This window comes from Cottoperca gobio, chromosome 18 (genome assembly GCF_900634415.1).
Source record: "Cottoperca gobio chromosome 18, fCotGob3.1, whole genome shotgun sequence".
Classification (NCBI taxonomy): domain Eukaryota; kingdom Metazoa; phylum Chordata; class Actinopteri; order Perciformes; family Bovichtidae; genus Cottoperca; species Cottoperca gobio.
The window spans coordinates 1080948-1104594 of NC_041372.1; the positions used below are offsets into that span (position 1 = coordinate 1080948).

The window sequence follows — 23647 nt, forward strand, 5'->3', positions numbered from 1 at the left end:
TCTTGCTCGGTTTACTTTCCCCACAGTGAAGCAATGTCACTGTAATCCTCATCTTACTTTACCTTCGTAAAAAGTTTGTGATCTCGTGTCGCATTCAAATGCTGCCTAAATGATCCCTGAGCTCAAGTGCTTCATCTGACTGTACATTATGGAGCTGCAAATGAATGATTGACATCCACCCACTCCACAGCCCACTTATTTTCAAAGCTTCAAGAAGCATCTCACAGTCACAACAACACAGTACGAGCCTCAGTGGGCTCTACAAAGAACTTTGTCCCGCTTTGAAATATGAGCTCAAATAAATCATTTGTTTAATTAATTAAGCAAATTAGGCAAATCCAGAGGATGCCTTGGCGGATGGAGTCGGTGCCCTGGCACAAGGAGATTAATTAAGTGGATCCGTACGGGAACAGTGTGACTGACATTGGAGTGTAATGCCCTTGTTGGTTAGATACAGCCATCCTTAGCATACTGGTGCTGAGACGTCGACGCGAGCAGCAGAGGGTGCTTTTAGGTGCACGTTGGCTTGGATTCAACTTTGCAAAGAGAGAACAGGGCGATATAAATCAAAAGGGAAAGACAAAAAGCAAATGTTTGCAGAATTTCCACGTACCTGACAGTTTGTGAGCCACCAGAACCTACAAACACACGTGTTAGAAAGTCGGGCACACCTCTGCCTCGCCGTCTCATTCATCTTTCATTATGTACCTATCCCCCCCCACCGGCAGGACGATATGTGCTTCCAGGCTTGATGTATGCACTCGTATCTGACCATGAAAAATATGTGTCAGACTTCACGCTTTTGTCTCTTGGATTGGTCCACGAGCCGCCATCCATTAGAGCCACTATGTCTCCGATTCCATGGGGTGGTATTAAGTGGAATGAATATAAAATCCTTCCTGGAGCATTTTACATGCACAGAAACGCATGATTAATGTGCTACTCAGACATGGCCACAGTCTTAGGGACATTGATTTTTCATTGTTATTCACCGTTACCAAAAACAATGACAAGGGTGCATTTTACTTATTTTTCAGCCAAGTGACAGCATCTGTGATAGAACATTTTATTAATCTTGCACGACTTTGTAGCTCTACTTATACACACACACACACACACACACACACACACACACACACACACACAAAGGCATCACACACACACGCAAAGGCATCACACACACACACACAAATAAACAGACACACCTAAACACAGACACAAATCCCCACCGCTCCTTAAGCTGCATTCTATCATTGACTTTTTTTTATCAGGCTTGTCCGGAAATATTCCTCATTTTCCTCAGAAAAGTGTAAAGTGTCAGACAGTCGGGTACGTGTTGACATACCAATGAAGACAAGAAAGGGCAGGATGCTGTGCAGCTTCAATAGCAGACTCTTAGCACACGCAGCATCTGCATGTGTTTTGCATTTTTTCTGCGCGCATGTTGTGTTTATCTTGTGAGAAACTTTGCATGTGTGTCAGAAAAAGTGCTTTTCCCTGTTTTTGATTCCATTCATCCGTGCACACGTGTGTGCATGCCGGTGCCTGACTGTAAATCGGCAAAAGTGAGTGTAGATCCCAAAGTAGGCCAGCATCCCCTGGAGTAAACACTTCCAACATGCTCAGGGAGAAAGATGCACAATGACATCGTGGAGAATATTCCCCAGCTGCAGAACAATTCACTGGCAACATCTGGATGTGTCTGTTTATAGCATCGGGCTGGGTGTTAATTTCTTCTTCTTCTTCTTCTTCTTCTTTTTCTTTTTCTTCTTCTTCTTCTTCTTAAAGATGCCAAATTATTGACTTGGAATGAAGCACTTAATCTGTCGCTCCGACGAGCCAGAGACACTGAAGTGTGGTTTCTTCAGGGTAGTGGTTCTAAAGCTGGGGGTCAAGTCTGCAGGTCGCCAGATGTTTGTGAAGAAAAAAATAAAAGAACATTCAAAATAAAAGACTGGAGAATGGTTCACATTACATCTCCTTAGAGAAGATGTGATTGAGTGTGCTGCAGTGTTTTGGGGGGGATTAGTTCCAGCACCTAAAACAAGAGCGTCCACTACAGTCCACGGTGTCAGCTGCACGTCACCTTCTCCTCTGGGATCAATGAGTGATTGTATGTATGAAGTAACAACGCAGGATGATTGATTTAAAGGCTTGTTCAGGTGTTTTCAAACGTTTCAGTCCATTTATGACAAATCTGCTCAACATTTTCCCAAATGGTTCAAAGTGCTTTAGGATTGATGAATGCTTTTCATAACACACTGATATAAACTGAAAGCTATGGCAGCCTGGAAGGTAGGAAAGAAAACCCTGCACTCATGTGAAGTAGATTAGAAGTGTGGTAAAGGGGCTAAAATACAACCTTTAAATTAACTGTCACAGAGAGTCTGAGGCGTTTCAGACGCATGTCTCAGACGTCTTCTTTAAACCCCCTCACATCCACCCCCCCACGACACGATCTTATTGGCTGAGATCGACTGTCCTTCAGTTAGTGTTCATCCAGCCAGGGCCAAAATCTGTTGTTGAAAAACTCGACCAATGGAAAGTGTTTTCTCATTTAATGAAGTGGAAGTTCAGATCCTGTCCACTGTACTGGAAGGAGGAGGTCTCCGGAGAACCAACGTCACGCTATCACTGCACAAGGGTCAATATTTGTTTCTTTCTGGTGATTAAAAAGTGATCAAATAAGTACACATGTGAAAAAGCAACACCAAGGATATGTTGTTATTTCTTATCAAAAATGAATTTTAACTCCAGACTTGCTCATGCTCTGCCTTCGTGGCTCTTTGTGCCGACTCCCACTAAATCAACGTCTGGTCAATCGAGCTCTAAAGAGAGACGCCTGGCAAGTTGCTGTCTGCTGACCTCTTATTGAGCATTAAGGCAAAACTAACGACGCTGGAAAGCGGCTTTCATTAGCCCCGGATGATGAACCCGGTGTCCTCGGCCCTGCGTAGATATCGCACAAACAATTCAATTAGCTTCAAATCCCCATTAATGGTTTTAGCCATATCAAACGAACATTGTTGCCCACCTCCCTACATCTAAACTCTACTTGATTGTGACCAACCGCACACACACACACACACACACACACACACACACACACACACACACACACACACACACACACACACACACACACACACACACACACACACACACACACACCACTGATTTCTTTTAATCTGAATTTAAATGACTTCATTTAGTTTGCCTCTGAAACAATTCACAGAAGGCCAAAAGGGAAACGCTGCAAAACTACGGCGGTGTGCGTTCACCGAGATGTGAGAAAGAGAGTTCTTGCAACTTAATCTTAAGATCTTAATGCGTGAAATGATAAAAGCCTTTTTTTTTCTTCTACTCCTCCTGCAATTCTCGCTATACTAAACATGCGCCACAAAGCCAAAGCGGTGTTAATGATTCTTTGAAAGTAATTTCAGTTCATTTCCTATTGCCAAGAGAGCAAGAGACTGAGACGAGAGGAAGAGGGACAGATCTAAAAATAGATAGAAAATCAGAGAAGGAACAGACGAGTGAAAAATAAAAAAAAGTGTCGGGGAAAAGTTTCAGGGAGTTTAATGAGTAGAAAACTGCTAATTAGCAAGAGGAGCGATAGATGCCGAAAACGAGACGGACATAAAGTCAGAGCTTTTTTCACAGTTGGCTCGCAGAATGTGGCACTTAAATAGCGAAAGGATGAAATCCTGATACGGCCTCAAACCATGGCAGTCATGAAATGCAAGATGTATGTTTTGTGCCCACATCTGCTCCACACAGACAAACACACACACGAGCTCTAATGAGCCAAACTCACCCAGAGCGGCTGGTGCGAAGAGGCTGGCGAGGACTAGCAGGCGTGCGGTCCACATGGCCTCCTCCTCTTACCGCCCGCTGCTGAAGGTCCCAGTTGAGTTCAGTCTTTTGCTGGCAAATGCCCGAGTCGGGTGCTTCCTTTATGGCACGACTCCCTCCACTGCGTCACTCTTCCCACAAGACCACAAGTCCTGCTGCTCTGGTGCCAGCTGTCGTCCAAAATCTGCCATCAAAACAGAGGAAACATACATGTTAGCTGAAAATAAGACTAAACAAGTTATTTGTTCATTTCCAGGAACAATGGCTGGTTTGCTGTCAGCAACACAACAGATGGATGCAGCGTGTCATCTCGTGCACAGTCCTTATGGCATCGTGGGTTTCAAGTTGTGATCATGTGACACGGTGCAAATTGCTCAATCCCAGCTGAACCCATAACGTTTAATCTGTTGTTTGCTCATTATTGTGTTAACTCCCCACTTCACCAGTAAACCCCCCCCCCCCCCCTACACACACACACAGAGAGGAGGAGTGATGAAGCGCACGCTGCTTTGTATTTTGTGTATGAAGTATACCTCTTTGCATATGTGCTACAGACCTTATGTGTAATCGTGCAGCCTGATGGTTATTGATATAAGTGCCAGTGTTTGCACAGAACTCCACAGCTTGAGTTGTTGCACCTGTGAATGTATTTACGACGACTATTCTGCTCGCAGGCTTTGCTCCAAAACTCCAGTCAACAAAATGTTAAAGCAGAGCTACACCTTGACCTCCTCCAGGCTCAGGGGAGTGGCGTCACCAGTGACCTCCTGACACTGGATGAAGTCACCGCTAAGATATGTGCTAGTTAACATGACGTGAATGAACATGTGATTTATACGGTGCAGGATTGTGTCTGTGTGTGAAAATGTGCAACTCCACATCTCATAAGTGAAGTATGAATTTAAAAAAGCACCGGTAGATGAGTAGAATTAAAAGAAATCTAAATTCTGATGAGTTTCTCTGGATTATCTCCATCAAACCCATATCATGATATTAAGGTTAAGACAGCTTTAATGATTAGGCAACCAAAAGCCTTCTATTATCCACTATCCAGCGTGATCTCCTGCACAAATATAATCTCAGTAGAACGATACGAGCCAAAGAGAGCACACAATGCTGCCTTCCTCTGCACATCAGGCCTCCACAATCTGGTGAGAAAAGGTCAAAATCTCAAATTATACCAACACTACATGTTAAATACACCTGGTTCCCACTATGTTCCACTTATATCGCTGCACGGAGACATTTCCCCCCCCCCATCTCAAAATCTAGTTCTTAATACCCAGTAAAGAAATCCGAGATTAGAGCGATCCGATTGTTCCGATCAGATATTAACGGTTTAAGAGAAGGGCAGCGAGCCCGTCTCTGCATCAACATGTGTGCAGTATTATGAGGTGCATAGTCCGCGCGCTCATCAGCAGCAGAACATGAACCACATCTATTGTGGCTTCTTGTTTACGTACATGATGGCAGGTATTTGAAGACATTAAAATAACTATGTTGTTCAAAGTAATATCCTCGTGAACAAACAGCTTTTTTAATAAAACGTTGTGACAGCTGCAGGAGCGCTAAATTAAATGTGACATCAAATCAGATGCTGTGACTCCCTTGATAAAAAAATAATACATTATTGCTGGAATAATCACATTTAAATTCACTGTCCATGTGGCAAATTGGACTTGAAGTTTACACTGTAGGATCATTTCTAAATTGGAGATACAGACTAAAAAGGTACAAGTTAAAACATATATCAGACAAGACAATGATGTGCCATGTTTGTTGGCATATAGCTTTTTTTTTTTTTGCAGAGAGCAAGAAGCGGAGGATTCTACGGCTGAAGACAATGAGAGTGTGTATCGCTGTGTGTGTGTGTGTGTGTGTGTGTGTGTGTGTGTGTGTGTGTGTGTGTGTGTGTGTGTGTGTGTGTGTGTGTGTGTGTGTGTGCGTGTGCGTGTGAGACTCGATGCACCATCTCACAGCACAACCGATAAAGCGGCAACTACTTGTACAGGTGTTACTTAGAAATGATCACATAAAATAGAAAAAAAAAACACTTCACTATCACAGTCTTTAATTTGCTCTCAGAAAATGCGTGGGCTTCGGTACAGGAAGTGCTCCCGACCGCCAAACGAACACATCAGAAAATACATATTCATGAGAAGGTCTTGGACCCAGTTCAGTGCAAAAAGAAAGAGAAGAAGAGTAAAAAAAAAAACTAAAAGAAAAAGGCAGAGCGGTCATCCGGCCCTGCCAACTCCTCTTGTATTCCAGAAGGAGCCTTATGATGCATTACGGCGCTGACGTTTCAAGGGTAGTGACTCTGAGTGGGATTTAAGATAACTCCCTTAGAGAAGTTGGCCAACATTTAGCGGCCGAGCAGCGACCGCAGCTTCTGTTCTCAGACACATCAAGGAGACTTCTTCATCACGTCTCCTGTTTCCTGCAGAACAACTTTTAGAATCACTGACGTTGTTGTTTCTTTAGTGCGTGTGCAAAAGGGGCCCAGATGAAAACTGACAAGATTTAATTAATTTACTTTTCTATCCGGTTAAAATAAGCGGAGCAGGGTGATATAACAGCAATAGTTGATAAGGGGAAAATAAGTTGTCTCGCAGCAATCATGAGACGGAGATGGATGTCGGAGAAAAAGACAAATCTGCGTTCAGGGAAATGGAAGCATTAGCTTGATTTAAGTTGGATCCTACACTAAGGCTGCGTTCAAGGGGCCCGGGAATAATTGAGACTAGAATATACATGAAGAATACTCTCTGGAAAGGTGTTCCATCCAAGTGTTAAAACCTGGCTTCACTGCTTTGCTACTGAACACCTCCACATCTTGACGTTGATGACGCTCCTGAGCTCCTGGAACTGGGTGAAAGTGAAATGTGTTAAGTTGTAATGAGGCATGATGTGTGTCTGCACTATATCACTGACAAAACATTATCAGGAGGGTAAGCTGCAACCCTAAGACACACAAGGAATAAACTCTCAGTGTGTTGGGGGGCCTTTTCATTTAATACGAGCCGCTCTGTGTCTGCCTTTTCTTTCTTTAACTCCTGAGATAGTTTAGCAGAAGTAAAAGTACAGTATGCCAAATGTTTTGCATGCTTTTTGCATATACTTTTCATGTTTAAATACACAACTACTAGTTTACATGCGAGTCGGTGTCTCTCCACTGACTTCTGAGCAGTGTCGCCGCTCTGGCTCGAAAAGAACAAAACAAATCTATCCTGAAAATATATTAATATATTTCTAAAGTACATCAGGTCATAACAAATCTGGGGAGTACTATTTATTTGTAAATAATTATTTATAATTATATTTGTTTCCTCGTGTGAGTGGCAGAGCATCATGTGACTGTATATTATGATTTATATAATTATTATTATTATGTATATATCATTTTTTGTATATATCATTTACAATAAAACACCACTATTGGTGAACTATTTCACCACGCTATATGTAACTTTTATTGACTATAAATATATATCTCACTACAATGCAATAATAACAAAATGGTAATGTATGTTTGTGTTTACACCAGGGAATTAATTACCTGTGAAATTAACTATTATTATATTCCAACACTGATGCAAAAAGTGCTGAGAATTCAATATTGTCATAAAGCAGCTGCGTTTATTGATTTGTAACATCTCCCTCAAAACAACCACATATAATAAAGCTTACAGTGTATATAATCATATTACCGTACTGCAAGTGTGTGTGTGTGTGTGTGTGTGTGTGTGTGTGTGTACTATTCTACTTCTCCTTTCCCATGATATGCAGGGCTGCAACTAATATTTTATTATCGATTATTTTCACATTTCTTTACTAATTGGTAAATTGACAAATGTATTCAGCGTTTCTGATTTCTGAGTGTCATAAGGAGGGTTTCTCTTTAAGCCTGAACTACATCTCCCCCCCCCCCCCCCCTCCCCACTGAAGAAAGTCTTTGTCGACTGACTTTATTTACAAATCTGTAAAACTGAGTTTAAACCTTTAAACCTTGTGTTCACTACAGATGAAAAAAACCTTTAGAAAAATCACAAAACGACTAAAGAAATGTTAGTGGACCGAGAGAGGCCGAGCAGGGGGGGGGGGCTTCTCTTCCTAACTTGCCCTCCAGGTCAGCTGTGAATACAGATTTTTATGTTAAACCCTTTACACGACAGATATGAGTTTCTTCACATGCAGCGCTCTGATCTCCGTCCCCCTGAACAGAGAGAGAGAGAGAGAGATATCCATCACACTGAAGCACTTCAGCACCTGAGGACATTTCTCCATCAGTCACGTCCTGACCCGCGGAAACCAAAGAGGATCTTCATTCCTTCACAAAGTGACTGTTGATCCTGCGTGTCGTGCGATGTGGTCATACGAAGCATGGCGTTACTCATCACGTTACACCATGTGATGAAGTGCCGGCGTGTTGGCCGGGTTAAGTTTCATGTCCAGATTCTTATCGCAGCAGCGGGGAGGGCTTGGTAATAGACAAGACAGTGTGTGTTCATGCAAACGAAGTGTCTCATATGAAATGAATATTAATCAGGCACACTGTCTGCATACAGTTTGATTGATGAGCACTCACTCGGAAATCATAGGAGATGAGCCGAGATGATTAAAACCGAGATGATCTTTTTCCTTTTCCACTTGGTTGGGCTTCCAAACCTCGCTGATGGTTTAAGATTGAGCAGTCAATGTTATAATAGTAAACACAGTAGAAATGTCAAAATCATGCTTTCTAATGCGAGTTGAAAGGTGTGAACAACTGAAGGTAAATGGAGAGTGCTCTTTTAAGGCACCGCGTGCATCGCTGGAGCTCCACAACGTGAGCAGCAAGGCATTCACTCATACAATTGGTTTTCCACAAGGGACCCCAACACAGCTAGCCAGTGACAGGCAGATAATAGCGCTAACTGTAGCCTGCACAGTCTCTGAATGCTGCTGTATGATAGGCTTGTTGAGTGTGACTGATGGCTGGGGTTAAATAATGGGAGCGCCCCCCCCCCCTTGCATGCACACAAAAGCATTGCAACCTCTCCTGACACACGAAACATTTCCCAAGTACAAGACAATGGAAGCACAATCCATTAGAGGAAATTACTCGCACGCACAATGAAAAAAACCGAGCTGCAAAACAAATAAAACAAATTACCATTACAAATATTTAACCGTACACAAGCATACAATGGGGATGAGTTACAATCCCACATGGAAGGGAAATAAAAAAAAGCACGCAGGCCTGAGCGGGCGTATGCAGAGAGATGCATCGTTTGAAGGCAAATCTGCCTTGAGACAGTTCTCCATTATAATGCAAAGCTCAGACACTTTCCATTTTCCACGTCTTCCTTCTTTCTATCCTCCGTCTTTCTCTCTCAGCATATCTCGCCTAATGCAGCACAAATGGATCCCAGACAAAGGAAGGGAGAGAGGAAGAGGAGGGGTAATGTGCAGGACAGGGAAGAGAGAGGGACGGACGATCATGAATAAGGAAAGGGAGGGATGTAAAAGAGGATAAGAGGGTGGGAGGACAGAGATAGAGAGCGGAATCTGTGAGATAATAGGAAAAAGATTGATGAAATGGATTAATTAAAAAAACAGAAAATAGACAGACATGAAGATGTAAAGGGTACCAGCTAATAAGTGAAGGTCATGGATTGCCTTCACTTCAGTGCAGAATATATCCGTCTAACTTAAAGAGGTTAATAAAACGACTAAAGCGCGTATATCAAATATAAACCGAGCATTTTCATATCATTCACTCAGTAACTAGTTATTTTTAATGTAAGTACACTTGAGTATGTACATGTTCCGCTACCATACACTTCTACTTCACTACATTTTAGAAACCAATATTGTACTTTTTACTCCATTACATTTATTTGACAACATTAGTTACTTGCAGATTCAGGTTTTTAATTAAAAATATAAAATCAACTAATGAATGAAGATATATTATTATGGATTAAGCCGCCTGGCAGTAAATAAAGTAATTAAAATTACCTCGACATTTACCAGCTGAAAAACAAACATCTATCTGCACTATAAATATAATAAATGATTATATAACATAATTAGTTGATGCCGAAGGAACTACACGCCTGAATCTCAAGTGAAACAACAGTTTATCCGAAATTGTTCACGGGTCTGGACAGAACAGGCCGCTGGTCCGGCGCCACCGGTGGGGAGGTTACCATGACAACATCACGTTGGTCATTAATCACCCACCAGCAGCGATTGGTATTCTGCGGCCACAAACACCACGAGTCCTTGTGTGAGCAGGGCTGTTCCTGGACGCTCCACACGACTGCAGAGGCTAAACTGCGTCGCCGTACTCACCACGTACCACAAACAAAGAGATTTCAAACCGTGACCTCAAAAGGTAAACCCCCGGCTCCGTATGGATTTCTGTTTAGACGCCGGCATCAATAAATTGCAAATGTGTTATGCTGACAAAAGCAATTTTCCAAGATACAAGTTGACAGTATTGGCAGTGTTATGGGTACGATGGATGTCACCACCGCCGTCTTAACGCTCCCATGTTAGCGGCATTACTCTACAGAAGGTAAAGTCTGTCCATGCATCGCAGACTGGTCTGCCGTGACATTAGGTGCAGGAGATAGGGTCAGGACACAGAACATCTATCGGGTCAACTGGCACAACATTTTGTGCAGGTTTGGTTCCAACACAATGTTGCCCAATGACTTTGGCAATCACCAAACTTTTACTCTTTAGTGCCAAGATTAGGTTCACATGTAGGGTTTTAAATGAAATGTCTCGACAGGTCTCGGACTGAATGCCATGAAATGTGACGCACTCATTGGTAACACGCTAAACTGAGAGGGTGGACATTATATCTGCGGTGTTGTCAGTGTGTAAAGACTTACAGAGCAGCTACAGAGGCTGCACAATGCAGGTCACATCCTTGGACACGTGAAACAAAACACAAGGCCATTTTTTTAATTACTACTATCATTTGTCAGCACACCCTGAACTCTGCTGAGCCGTGTTTGGAGGGCATCTGCTCAGAAAACAGCTCCATTTATTTTACTTTTTTATTTGTGTTTGAGTTTTTCAGGTCTCAATTTCTCTGCATTTTGTATTCCCTCTAACATCATTTGCATAATTTTCCAATAGACACTTCATTCCCTGCCAGATATGAGAAGGGAGACCAAAATCACACACACACCACACCACACACACACACCAACAATTTCAGCTCAGCCTCTGAATCAGGGGTACAGCAAATTCCAAAGTCAATAACACTGATCCCAATGGCGCATGCATTTCAATATCATTATCTGATGCTGAGCCAAGTGCACAAAATATAATGAAATCTTAAAACATAAATTGCAAAGCATCCCTTGCTGGGAAAATGTGATGCACATTTTCAACAAGTACATTCAGTATCATGCTGCATCCTCTCAATACAGACTTGATTACAATGTTAATTTCTCCTTCCATCTGGTGCTGCATGTCTGTGTTAGTGGTTCTGACCACAAATTGCTACGCTGTGTCTCGTTGGTGTAATGATTGTAGCATGTGTGTTAGCGATGGCAGGAATACGTTGTAAATGGTCTGGAAATGAGAGGTAGGACTGTGTCATGAGCAGCCACAGTGGTCACCACCACGGGGAATTCAAATGTGTTCCACCTGGACTCCACTCACAGCTCAATTAGAGGCCGAGCCGGGGAGAAAGAAAGAAACGGAGCGATGCAGAAGGCAGGTGTGTGTGTGTGTGTGTGTGTGTGTGTGTGTGTGTGTGTGTGTGTGTGTGTGTGTGTGTTTCCATCAATGCACACTAAATGTTCTGGCCATACATATAGATGAAAAGCAGGAAATGACTGTTGTACATTAACAAAGATATTGACTGAGCGACAGCAGGCTGGGAAAAGAGAAATTTAGATCATTCAGTACGTGTCATTCTTAAGTCAACGGGAAGTTTACTCGACTATTGCAGATACATTGTTGTGCAAACTAAAGTTAGGCTTCATGAATTACCTGTCAGATCAGACTTTTTTAATTTGATGCAATATTTATTCTGTATAAAGCAACATAATCTCACTTTAAATAAAACAATTGGAAATCCTGCAGTATCTAGATCAGTCTCATTTAGATCATTTCACCCTTACATGACATATTAAGACATGTTTCCTAAAGCTATCTTAATATAATGAGTTACTTATAATGTGTGACTTCTACACAGGCTTTGTGTTGCGCTGCTGACATGTCAAAACCTGTTTGTTGAGGCTGCTTCGCCTGTTATTGTGTGAAACGTCTGAGCAATGTTGCTCATAGTGCAAATATCAATATGAGAAGTGAGAACAAATAATCGATAGATTATATTGTGTTGTTGTATTACTGATTCCGACTGTTCGTCTACATTCACAGATTTATTCTCTGCGCTGCTTCGACCTGAATGAGTGGGAATAGAAATCTGGATCACAATCGTCTTTGAATGTAACACTCTCTATAAAAGACTTAACAATAACACCAAGGGAAGGAAATGTAGGAACAACAGCCGAGACATTCCAGACGTCTTCTGTGTGCTCAACAATCGTCCATCACCTTATTGAGTCAGCCGTTCTTATTGACCTGTTGTTTAAAAAGGTAAATAATCGCCCAAACATCGTTGACACAAGGGTCAAGAGCCTCCGCGGTGACTTGCTTTGTGGGCTCCTTTTGTGTTGTCCTGCAGCTTTTAAAGAAGGCGAGCTGAAATGTGAGAGTTCTCGTCAGGTGGAGACCTCAGTGACCTCGCTTTGGAGTGATCGATTAGCGGGCAAGAATAAACTTGTGAATGCCGGCTGGAACGCACAAAGGCTGACTTTTAAAGTCAGAATGGAAAAGTTCAAAAGAAGAGGAATGTTGTGGGTATTTCAGAGAAATAGAAGTAAAGTTGTTTTAAAGTTGATCTTTACACTCAACCCAGCAGATCCTATAAGAATCATGAGGGTTCAGGTCACCCTGAGAAGTCCTCCTAGTTGCCAACACTTTCTCCTCCTGTCTTCCCCGAGTCCAACTTATCACAGAATGTTCAGAGATAATTATCTATAATTGGGCATTTTGTTTTTCCAAGCCACAGGGAAGGAGTGCCTGCAGAGGAGCGTATGGAAGAAGTGTGAAGAGCTTGTGGGCAGCAGGGTCCCTCAGCCCCCACTCAGTATAGAATGGAGTTTGATGAAAGTCTGATTGGTCTGGGCAAACATCCTCATGGGGTATGTCTCCGGACAAAGGGAGCAATACTCTCCTCTCTCGTCGAGGAAAATGCTCTCAGGTCTGACAAATCACAGAGACTCTCGAGGCGCCTGGTCTACCATGACTTCTCAAACCTGATGAGATAGCCGTGGCCCCCGGGGGTTATATCAACCTCAATCTGAATGTCGACTGAATTTCAAGCAGGCGTTTCCTCCTTATACTTCTTGATATACTTGTTCTCTACAGCGCACTAAGTACATTATACTCACTGTAAGTGAACACAAAAGAAAAGCTGAGACATGAGATTTGCAGCAGCATTGCATAAGCTCCAACTAATGTAGTTCTTGTGTAATAGACTCAGCAGCACGGACGCTCATGCTGAGCGATTTACAAAAAAAGCCATTTAGGATGTACCGGTTTAATTTCACTAGATGCTGACTAATTCTAATTAAGTCATTAAAGACTTACTTTGAAGTGCAAATCTCCAAACACAAGGGATTTAATGAAGAGAATTGGGGACCGCAGAGAGAATCACATCGACACCATGTTGATGCTATCGATGGTTGTTCCATCAGCTTTGTGTGCGAGCGCCAGGCGAATTAGCGTCGATGTTTCTCGTGTACAAATCAGAGCAGAGAGTACCTGCAGTACACAGTGGGAGGGAGAGGACAGTCTGTGACCTGTGTGTGTGCCTTTGTGTTCTCATGCACCCAGACACACTTCGGCATGAAAACACACACACACACACACACACACACACACACACACACACACACACACTCCACTGACCTTGCCCTGTGTCTCTTGGCTGAGCAGTAGAATGTGTTTGGGTTGGACTCAGCAGGCAACTTTTCTAAATCTAAAAGCGGAGAGCTCCTGGGGTGAGGCAGCCACAGAACGGTCGGGGATAGTTAGCGAATGTCAAAGTACAGGAGCGAACTGTAAACTATGGCTTTTACAGTGCTGGGTGTGAGGCTTACACACATGTACACACATTGGGCTGCTACATACTGGTGCAATTGGGCAGGCTGTTAAAAAAAAGGGCAATACGGATTCAAATAAAGGGTTTGCATATTTGGACCTGGAAGGCCAAACAATTGCGGTATGATTGGACTGGAAAGAATAATAACAGAGTTTGCTCTGCAGGAAATATAATATTGTGTTGTTTTGTTTGTTGGCAGCTTCACTGTGGAAGACAGTCTACACCTATTCCCCCACAAATACTCCCTCTAACTGTCTCACAGTCCCCCCTCCTGAACGTCCTCCATTGCTCCAACACACATTAATTGACATAACGTAGAATCATCCCGACTTGTGACCCAGGTCCAAGTCCTAATAGCACTCGTGTGTAATGTTATTCATCCACTTATGCCGCGGCCACAAACACCATTGTGCCCTGTTCACACAGCAGATGAAAGGGAGGAAGTCAGTAATTGCTTTTGACTTTCCAGAGTACGGCACCCCAAATATGTGGGCATTTCACACAACCACTCGGAGCGCAGTCTTTTTAATGAGATTGCCTCCTGTTTATGCCGACGGGATAACTAACTAAGACTAAAGACTCCCGGTTGATGGCATTGGCCTTTTCCCAATCAATATTGAGCGTATCAATGCTGGGAGGTCTCTGGGAGCAAACTGTATTTAATTTGGCCAGAAAGATTGTCCCATAAGGATTTAAAGAGAAGACATCGAGCTACTTTTCTCATGCCAAAGTCATGGATTTCTCAACCCAATTAACAATCTTGATAGCATCTCTGCAGAAAGATGAATAGATTCTCCAGTGTGATCTGGTGGCGTGGATTTGGAGATGGAAATGTCAGTCTGTCGTTTGGTTAATTATTTTTGGTACAGACTGAAATATCTTCACGACTAATGAATGGCATTCACATCAGCCTCAGCTGAGCTTCGTGTTTGGTGCACTAGCAAATGTTAGCATGCTAAGAAACGTGGTAAATATAACACTCACTAAACATCAGCATCCTTATTATAATATGGGCATGTTAGCACGTTGATGCTAGCCTTCAGCACCAAGCACCACTCTGCGTAAGTACCTTCCCATTTGTTGTACATTAAAACAATCTCAGGGTTGTGCACTGATTCATGCTTTATCTCTTTTTGCCTCGCTGACGATCCTCTTTGATCCGAACCTCACACAGAGCTTTCTTGATTGACAGAATAATATTGACTCCATATCTGGGGAGTCCGGTGAGCCACCTCCATCCCACACTTACAGTGGGGAGCCCAACGCTCCTCTGAAGGAGACTTTCCACAACTCCATTCTTTCCATTTTCATTCTCTTCATTTCATTTCTGTATAAATGCAACACTGGAATGTTATTCAACCTGCACAACAGGCCATCAGCAGTGTGTGGGAGACCACCTTTAAAGCAGACTCTGAAACTCTATCCCCCCCCCACCACTCTGATTCCCCAATGAAGCTGGCTGAGGAAAAGGAGATTTTTATATCATGAGTGCAGGGGAGTCCATTTCAATGCCAGACTCTTTCTTTTGACTTGGACATGGAGCAAAGGAGGGTCTCTGGGACTCTCCACGAGTCTGGCAGGCAATTCCTGGACCAGTTGGTTTGAGCACAGCAGGGAGTCTGGAGTGGGGGAGGGGAGGCCTCTGCTCTGACAGACGTCCAATACACACAGCTGATGCTTCAGGCTGGCAAGTCTAATAACATCATCTGTGAGAGACAGTGCTAGTGGAACTCATATTTATTACCCAATATGCCCATCGGAGGGGAGGGGGGGTATCTTGCAACAGCAGCCAACACCACAAAGCTTGTGTCATTTCAGAATGGATAAAGTTAGAAAACTTTTGGCTTACAAATTGAGAAATTAGGAAAAAGCATCACAACTAGCATAATTATGGCTGTCTCTGATTAACAGACGACTTTGGACCCCCAGTACAGGCGCTGCCTTCCCTCTGAAAATCTGTTACCATCTTGAGTTCGAGGGCTTCATCAAATTTGATGGATACTTGCAAACTGAAATTGAAAATGGCGTAATGTGATGGAGCCAATGGGGAGAGTTAAATCCATGAGAATGGCAGACCTGACTCACATCAGTAGAAAGATGTAAATGGAGTAGCATTGTTGGGGCTATATATCAGCGGGTCTATTTTACCTTCTGTGCCGTGTCGTGTAATTCACATTAAGGGTCATTAAAACAGGAGCCAGGAGAGAAACCTTTCAATGTCAAGCTGTAGCAACATATTTTATTAAATGCATCTGTGCTTTATTACAGTCGAGGCCTCTACATGAACTCAAAGAATAAGACTGAAAGCTTAACTACTAAGTATTGTCTATGAAACCAAAGCCTGATGAGTCTTATTCCTCTGAGCTACAGAACTCCTGTCTGAGTTATGAGCATCGTCATTTATTTAACTCTACAGATCAATAATCTGCAGCTGAACATAAATACACAATTTACTCCTGTAAACTAGATTTAAAGATTTGCATCTTCAGCGGGAACAAATAGACTCGAGACGGGAAACATCTTAAATCTCCTTCCACAGCTTTTGTTGACGATAAGAAATACTTAAATGTCCTTTAAGAGACCCGGTTATTGTTGGGTTTGTGCTGTAACATAATATCTTAAACATCATGTAAGTAGGTAATCTGTTTTCCTTAAATCCGTGTGTGGGATTAACAGAATCCTTGTTAACCGCAAGAGTTTTGTGGACAAACCAGATTTTTTTTGGTCTCGTGTACGCAGATAAAATACAGCTGTGCTGATGAAACAAAAGATTACTTCCACTCATGCATTTCTTTTATCCACATGATTAAATTGAAGGTCTGACTAAACTAAAATTCAATTTTCAGTAAAACATTCACAGAATAATGCAAAACTGCCAGAATGTAAAAATAAAGCAGCGCTCTGAGGCTTCACTAATATCTCCAACGGCAACATTCAGCCTGCGTTGGTTCAACTGTGTTACCGAGTCTGAGCGAAATGACCGTGTGCTTTAATCATTACAGTAAAGATGTTTTCTCTTTCCTTTCTCTACGCCTGATTCCCCTTAATAACCTGCATCCCGATGTGTACACATGTGAGATGAGTTTCCCCGCTGGTTCAGCTCCGGCACCTCCTACCACAACATCCTGATGCCATCTCCTCGGGAGCCTGAATCTTTAACAGCCCCATCATGGAGCATCATGCCTTTCATCCTTTCTGACACATCGCAGCGACTGAGTCTCTGAGGTGATTGATGATGGCAACGTGTTCTGTGTGCTCCTGTTTTCTGTGGTCTGAAACGTGTAAAGAAAAAGCCCACAAGCGTGAATTGCAATCGTTTCTGCGTCGGTCTCTACGGCCTTTATCTGCGTATAGGCAGCATCTGCTTTGACCTCGCATACTGCCCAGAGCTCAATCCGACATCAGCCAAAACACATTCCCGGTATGTGTATATTTACACAGTGCACGGGCACGGAGCTTCAACCGCAATAACAACAGGACGAGGATTTCTCTTAATCACCACAATACAAAATGTAGATACAACAGCACACGAGATATTTCCACAACTTCCCCGGCACACATCGTGTCAAACCCGGGGAGCTGCCACCACGATGGAAAGGGCACCAGTTAAGTGGAGTGACACGGAGAAATGTCCTCTGTTCAGTCTGAGTCTGCAAACCATTATTCAGATTGAAGCACACCTCAGCGATCCAAGACTGTATCCATGCACTAATGCTCGTTTCAAATGGCCCCAATAACTCAGAAGATTTGAGCGATTTGCTCCGTACGAGCTGATGCTGACAGTTTCTTTGACGATCCCTTAAAAATTCAAATGACTAGCGTGAGACGAGCTCAAGACATTTCGTGCACAAGTGTGCAGAGTAAGCATTCATTCAGCTTTAGTGGACTAAAGTGATTATGATTTCATGACAGTTTTTATTAAAATTTGCTTAAATTTAATGCTTCTGGTTGAAGTATTTTGACACATCAATTGATGCTGTATTTGTTGCGTCTTGTTTTTAGTCAATTGTGAATATTTCACGTCATGTCAGTGACATACAGCTGATATATATTTATATCTATATATAGATATATATATGCATATATATGCATATAGATATATCCCCTCCCCTCCTCCAAACCACAATTGTCATGGCTTTAGAAGCAGTAAGCACAGCAGGTCTGCGGAGCTGTGGCTTTGTAAAGGCATTAAAGTCGTGTACAAAGAGCAGAGAGGGACACTTGTAATTTAAAGAGTGGGTTCTTTGTTTCTAGCTCACAGAAACACAGACGCACAAGGAACAGATTAAATGGTTTGTTAATCTAACGTAAACTGCGATAATTAACATGCTCGGCTATTTGGCTAACTAGCATCCTACCTACAGGAGTAACTGAGTTATTGATTCACCACATTAGCTTGTTACAGGTTAAGAACACATATATTACGTTTTCCTAATCATACTACTCATATACTGGTATCAACTAGATACAAACCATGACTGTGTCTCCATGTGTGCATGGATCATCTCCTGCAGAAGTATGTCAGCCCCGTGCAGCTGTGATCCAAACACACAAGGCCTAAACGCCAAAGTCAAAGTATGTGTTGGTTCACATGGAGCACATGCACTTCACACCCTATCAACAGCAGGGCCTGCACATTAAACACCAGAGCAATAGTCATTAGGCCCAGGTCTCAAAGTTGGCTCATGTTTCCTGTTAAATTGAGTGTGAGAAGCATGAAGGCACATCTGTGTTCATGTGGAGCCTGTGCGCGACAGGAAGCAAGTTGCCATACCTCAACTCCACGCAAATGTATTGACGGATAGAGTCGGAATTGTCAGTTAGAATTGCATATGATATTTCCCAATTAATAAACACAGAAACAGCCTGCAGGTCGAGGGGAAAAAAGAAAAGATTTAAATTTGAATAATGTGTCATATTTGAACGATTGAAAATGAAATTATTTAGCGCCTGCAGTCTTTCACAGCGCTCCTTTATTATACTTCTGCAAAGCAATTTATCCGTTATTGCTTTCTAATAGGGAAACATATCCTGGGTCACATCTTCAAACCGCTCGGAAAACAAATGAGAGACAAGGCGTCACAGTTTGTGGCTGTTAAATGGCCTAAATATGCATATAATGTCCCGTTTACCGTGTGACGCTCGCCCTTCCGCTAAATGAATTATAAAACGGACCTCATGCAAGTGTGAAAAAAGAAGCACTTAGACGACTGTAATTTGAGGTTCAGAGTGCCGTCTGCCTTCATCTCCACTTCCAGCAGTGTTGTCTGTAAACCGACGGACAATAGGCTAAACTCAAGCCGTCTCTGTGAAAAGGGAAATGCTGCATAAAAGCTTTCAGTATCTTAAAGTTTCTTCCTCAGCTGAAGACACAAGCGACATCCCTGCGTCATACACTGTGAGGATATATTGCTGATATTATTGTTTATCCGAGTGAAACTCACTAACAAATTCGCTCCATCACGTCTCCACTAAACTTCTTAGAAGTAATAAATGGCTGAGCTCACGTCTGACAACACAGGCGATGGCACAGAGTAAGTGGGTCATCAGTCCATCGCAGACGTATGTTGTTCTGTATTTAAATGCACACAGGTGTAGAGGTCGTGTTCTGTAGGGAGACACATCAGACCGTCCTGAGATCTTTGCAGCGGCTTGTCACGGACGAGTGACACACCGAGCGTCCCCGATCCAGGAGAAGCTCATCGATCGCTTCAGGACAAACATGAGATTGGGTAAGAACACTACTGGTGAAGCCATTTTAAAAACACATCTGCATCGCTGTACTCAATCTTTCTGTGCAAAGGGTCAAAGGGCAAACTGCTGTCAAGCAAGGAACTTCCTGCCATAGCTGGACCTGTGTGTCATCTCGGCAGCAGTGATCCTGCAGTTAACACACTCGGCTGGGTTATTGATCGGGTCCACAGATGCAAACAGCAGGTTTAAATGGAGAAGCAGAGTCTGCATGGAGAGAGAAGTAATGCGATCCGATGATCTCGGCCTGCGTGGAAACACAGCCCGTTTAATGTGTCTTTAAATCATTACTGAAACGTAGCATGAAGTATATCATGAATGTTTAGCTTCTACAAATAAAAATGATTAGTGGGCAGATTATTGCAATAAGGGTTCAGCCAGCAAGATTGATTAAATGTCAAATATGATGAGAAATAACGATGCTTGCAAGATGTGGTTTATCCAAACACAGCTTACATAACAATTCTTTTTCAAAATAGATTCAAAAGGCTAACTCAAATTTAAAAATAAAATAAAACAACATAATCACATTTCTGCAGATTAGAAATGTTTTTAGTAAGTACCTTGGAATCCCATGTAGCAGATTTAGGAACAGAGAAACAAACATTTGCCAGAAGCTGATTATTTAATCTTCACATTTACCTCCAGAGGTCTGCATAATGGTCTCCAGTCCACTAAACATAGCCTGCAGTATTTACAAATTAAAAGGACAAATGCCAATTTTCCATTTTCATAGGACATCAAACAAAAGAGCCAGAAGAACTACATCCCTTCATGGTCTGGCAACGCAGACGGATTACAACGTCCGAGACATTGACTGCTGGAATCCAGCGCCGGGACAATGCAGTGGAAAACAACCAGGATTAGAGGGAAAGGATGGAAAGTGTGACGCATGGACAAGAGGAGAGAAGAGAGTTTATCTACATGGTCCCCTTCCTCATTATAGTAAATATAGAGCACTTTCTCTTGGGATGTGGAATAACAAAGTCCCTTCCCCTTTCCTCAGAGGACTTCCTCCTGTGAGCACTATGCCGGAAATAACTCCACGTCCTCAGGTGAGAGCCCTCAGGGACACATCCTGAGGAAGTGTGCTGCTATCCTAACCAGCTCATCTCCAAATACTTTGTCTGAGAAGCCGACTCCTCCAGCAGGCAGATGCCTTACAAAGTATCACTTTCACATTGTTCACGTAGTGCAGTATCCCAATGGGAGAGCAGGCTCAGGAGAACTGGTGAAATAAATATATCCCAGCCGGACATTACAACCCTAATATACTCTGTGAAGTGTGCATTGGTTCAAAGTGTAGGTAAAGACATAAATGAAGTTTTCTCTCTTCCTCGCGGTCGTTTTATGTCCAGGCTGAAGAACATCTATTTAGTTAAGAGCACAAGAAAAAAGGCCGGGGCCATTTTTCTAAATGTGATGACGGCCTTGCATAAATTATGCAAACTTTTGTCCTTGTGCCAAACAGTGCATCTACTGAATAATAATCACTGCAGGGACTTGGGGATATGAGTATGCAGAATATGAAACACATGCCAGAGTCCCCTGTCATCTGTGGCCAGGCGAAGGAGACGGAGCTGCAGGACAACAATGGACAGAACTTTTCTTTTTCTTTCCAATTCTTTATATATTAGATTTCCCCAAACTGTTGTGCAGCTCAACAGCCTGTCGCTTCCAACACTTCAAACGGCTCGAGCTGTCATATTGTTAACATCAACTGCAGGCTTTGCAGCAGTGAAGTCCGTCGCCTGGCATGTAAATTAACAATCCATTACTTTATTGTCATGTTTAGTGGCTTGGATCGCTGTCGGGCATTTACAAGGATTCTATGTAATTTTCTTTGCTGGAGATACTGCGGCTGGATAACTCAATGAATCCGGCCGTTAAACGTTCGCGCTGGGGACAACAGAGTTCACAACGATGTTAAAAGAAGCCATGAATGGAAATCTTGGAAATTGTATTATTCAATAGCCATGAACGGACAATGTGGCTTTAATGCAATAAACATTCACATATGTGTTCTTTGGCTTGTGTGTAACATCCATTTGTATATGAATGCCTTCATAATTAATGAATTATAATAATAATACTAATGGTGCAAGACATTCGAGGGCTAAATGGTTCTTCAATCAGCTGAATCTAACCGCTGGCATGGACCACGCAGCAGCAGGATGGTTGTTGGTGATTTAATATGCAAATGCAATTACCTTATTAGCTAATCTGCTGTTCCACCTTTTGGCAACATGAAGGGGTCGAACTTCCAACAGCTTCCTTTTGTTTGTCGTTTACACTCCAGCATCTGATTGTACACAGATTTGGGCTTTGAAAGCCTTTGTCTACATGTATGCAACACTCTGAGATTAGTTTCATTAAGTCATACACTGAATCTGAGCTGCTCTTTTATTCTACTGGATTTAAAACATTTACATGTCAGTACTACAGTACAGCCACACTGTCCACTTGAGAATGTGTTGGTATTGAGGGGGTAATGTCCTCCACAGAGAAAAACCTATTCTTAAAGGAACAGTTCCACATTTTGGGAAACGCATTATTCACTTTCTTGCAGAGAAAATGAAGACAGATACCACACATGGAGTGGTATCATCTTCTCATCCCAGAAAGAACGATGAAAAGCATATTTTGCTTTAAAACAGGGCAGAAATCATCAAGATATCGTGAAACAAAATGACATCGTCTGAACTGATAATAATAATAAATAATCATCATTCTGACTCAAATCTGTCAGAAAATCAAACATAAGCATCAATTGTCTGCATATGATTAGTACTACTAGAGTACTCTGTGTGTATACATGTACATATAGTCTGTGGAGCTGGTTTGTATATATATATATAGATATATATATATCTATATCTATATATATATATATATATCTATATCTATATATATATATATATATATATCTATATCTATATCTATATCTATATATATATATATATATCTATATCTATATATATATATATCTATATCTATATCTATATATATATATATATATATATATATATATATATATAGCATGTTTTCTGGTAATAAATAAATAGTCTAATATATATATATACACACACACAAATATATATATGTGTGTGTGTGTATATATATATATATATATATATATATACACAAATAGGTATATATATATATATACACACACACACACACACACACACACACACACACACACACACATATAATAGATTTATTTATTACCAGAACACTACATCTGTATCCTGATATGAAATGATATAAAAGGTCTCGGTCACAGAGCGGGGTGACGCTCTACTTTAAAAGGACAAAACATAAAAAAAAAGGATTAATTTATGTAACAAATATGAATTTCTTGTTGGTTTTCAGTGAAAAGATGTGACGACTGCACTTTGTCAGAAACATTCCCTCGTCGGCCACGTCATTGAATATTCAATTAATTTCCTGGATGAATTAGTATGCATGTTTTGTGAAGAGCATTTGTTATTTCCCTTTGTTTAATTCCTCTGGCGATCTGTTTCATCGGGGAAGTGAGAAACGGTTAATTGATTTATGGAAATTCATGCTGTGCCTATGACATTTTGTCAGGCTGTTATATCAATAGCAATACTGACAGCAACAATGAACACTGATGGATCCGACAAATAATAAAGTACACAAGCCAGTGGCAATTTAATTATGTTATAAAAGAAATCTCACAATGTGCATTTGTCACTTCTCTATAAATCAAGACGGGAATTCTCGTCTTAATTCGGTAAAAGAAACTGACATGCTCACACACACACACGCACACGCACACGCACACGCACACTCACACACACACACACACGGAAGCTGTCACATGCCTGGCAGGTT

The 23647-nt window shown here is 41.9% G+C and overlaps 1 protein-coding gene across 8 annotated transcripts in view; it reads right to left on the minus strand.

The window, feature by feature from the left end:
• LOC115023593 (adhesion G protein-coupled receptor L3) overlaps positions 1-23647 on the minus strand; it is a 187706-nt gene that overhangs the window by 126257 nt on the left and 37802 nt on the right. For all 8 annotated transcript variants that reach the window (XM_029454686.1, XM_029454691.1, XM_029454689.1 and 5 more), the window contains one exon: positions 3818-4039. In XM_029454686.1, coding sequence (XP_029310546.1) covers positions 3818-3872 — 55 coding nt within the window. In that variant the 5' untranslated portion in view covers positions 3873-4039. The remainder of the gene's footprint in view (positions 1-3817; positions 4040-23647) is intronic.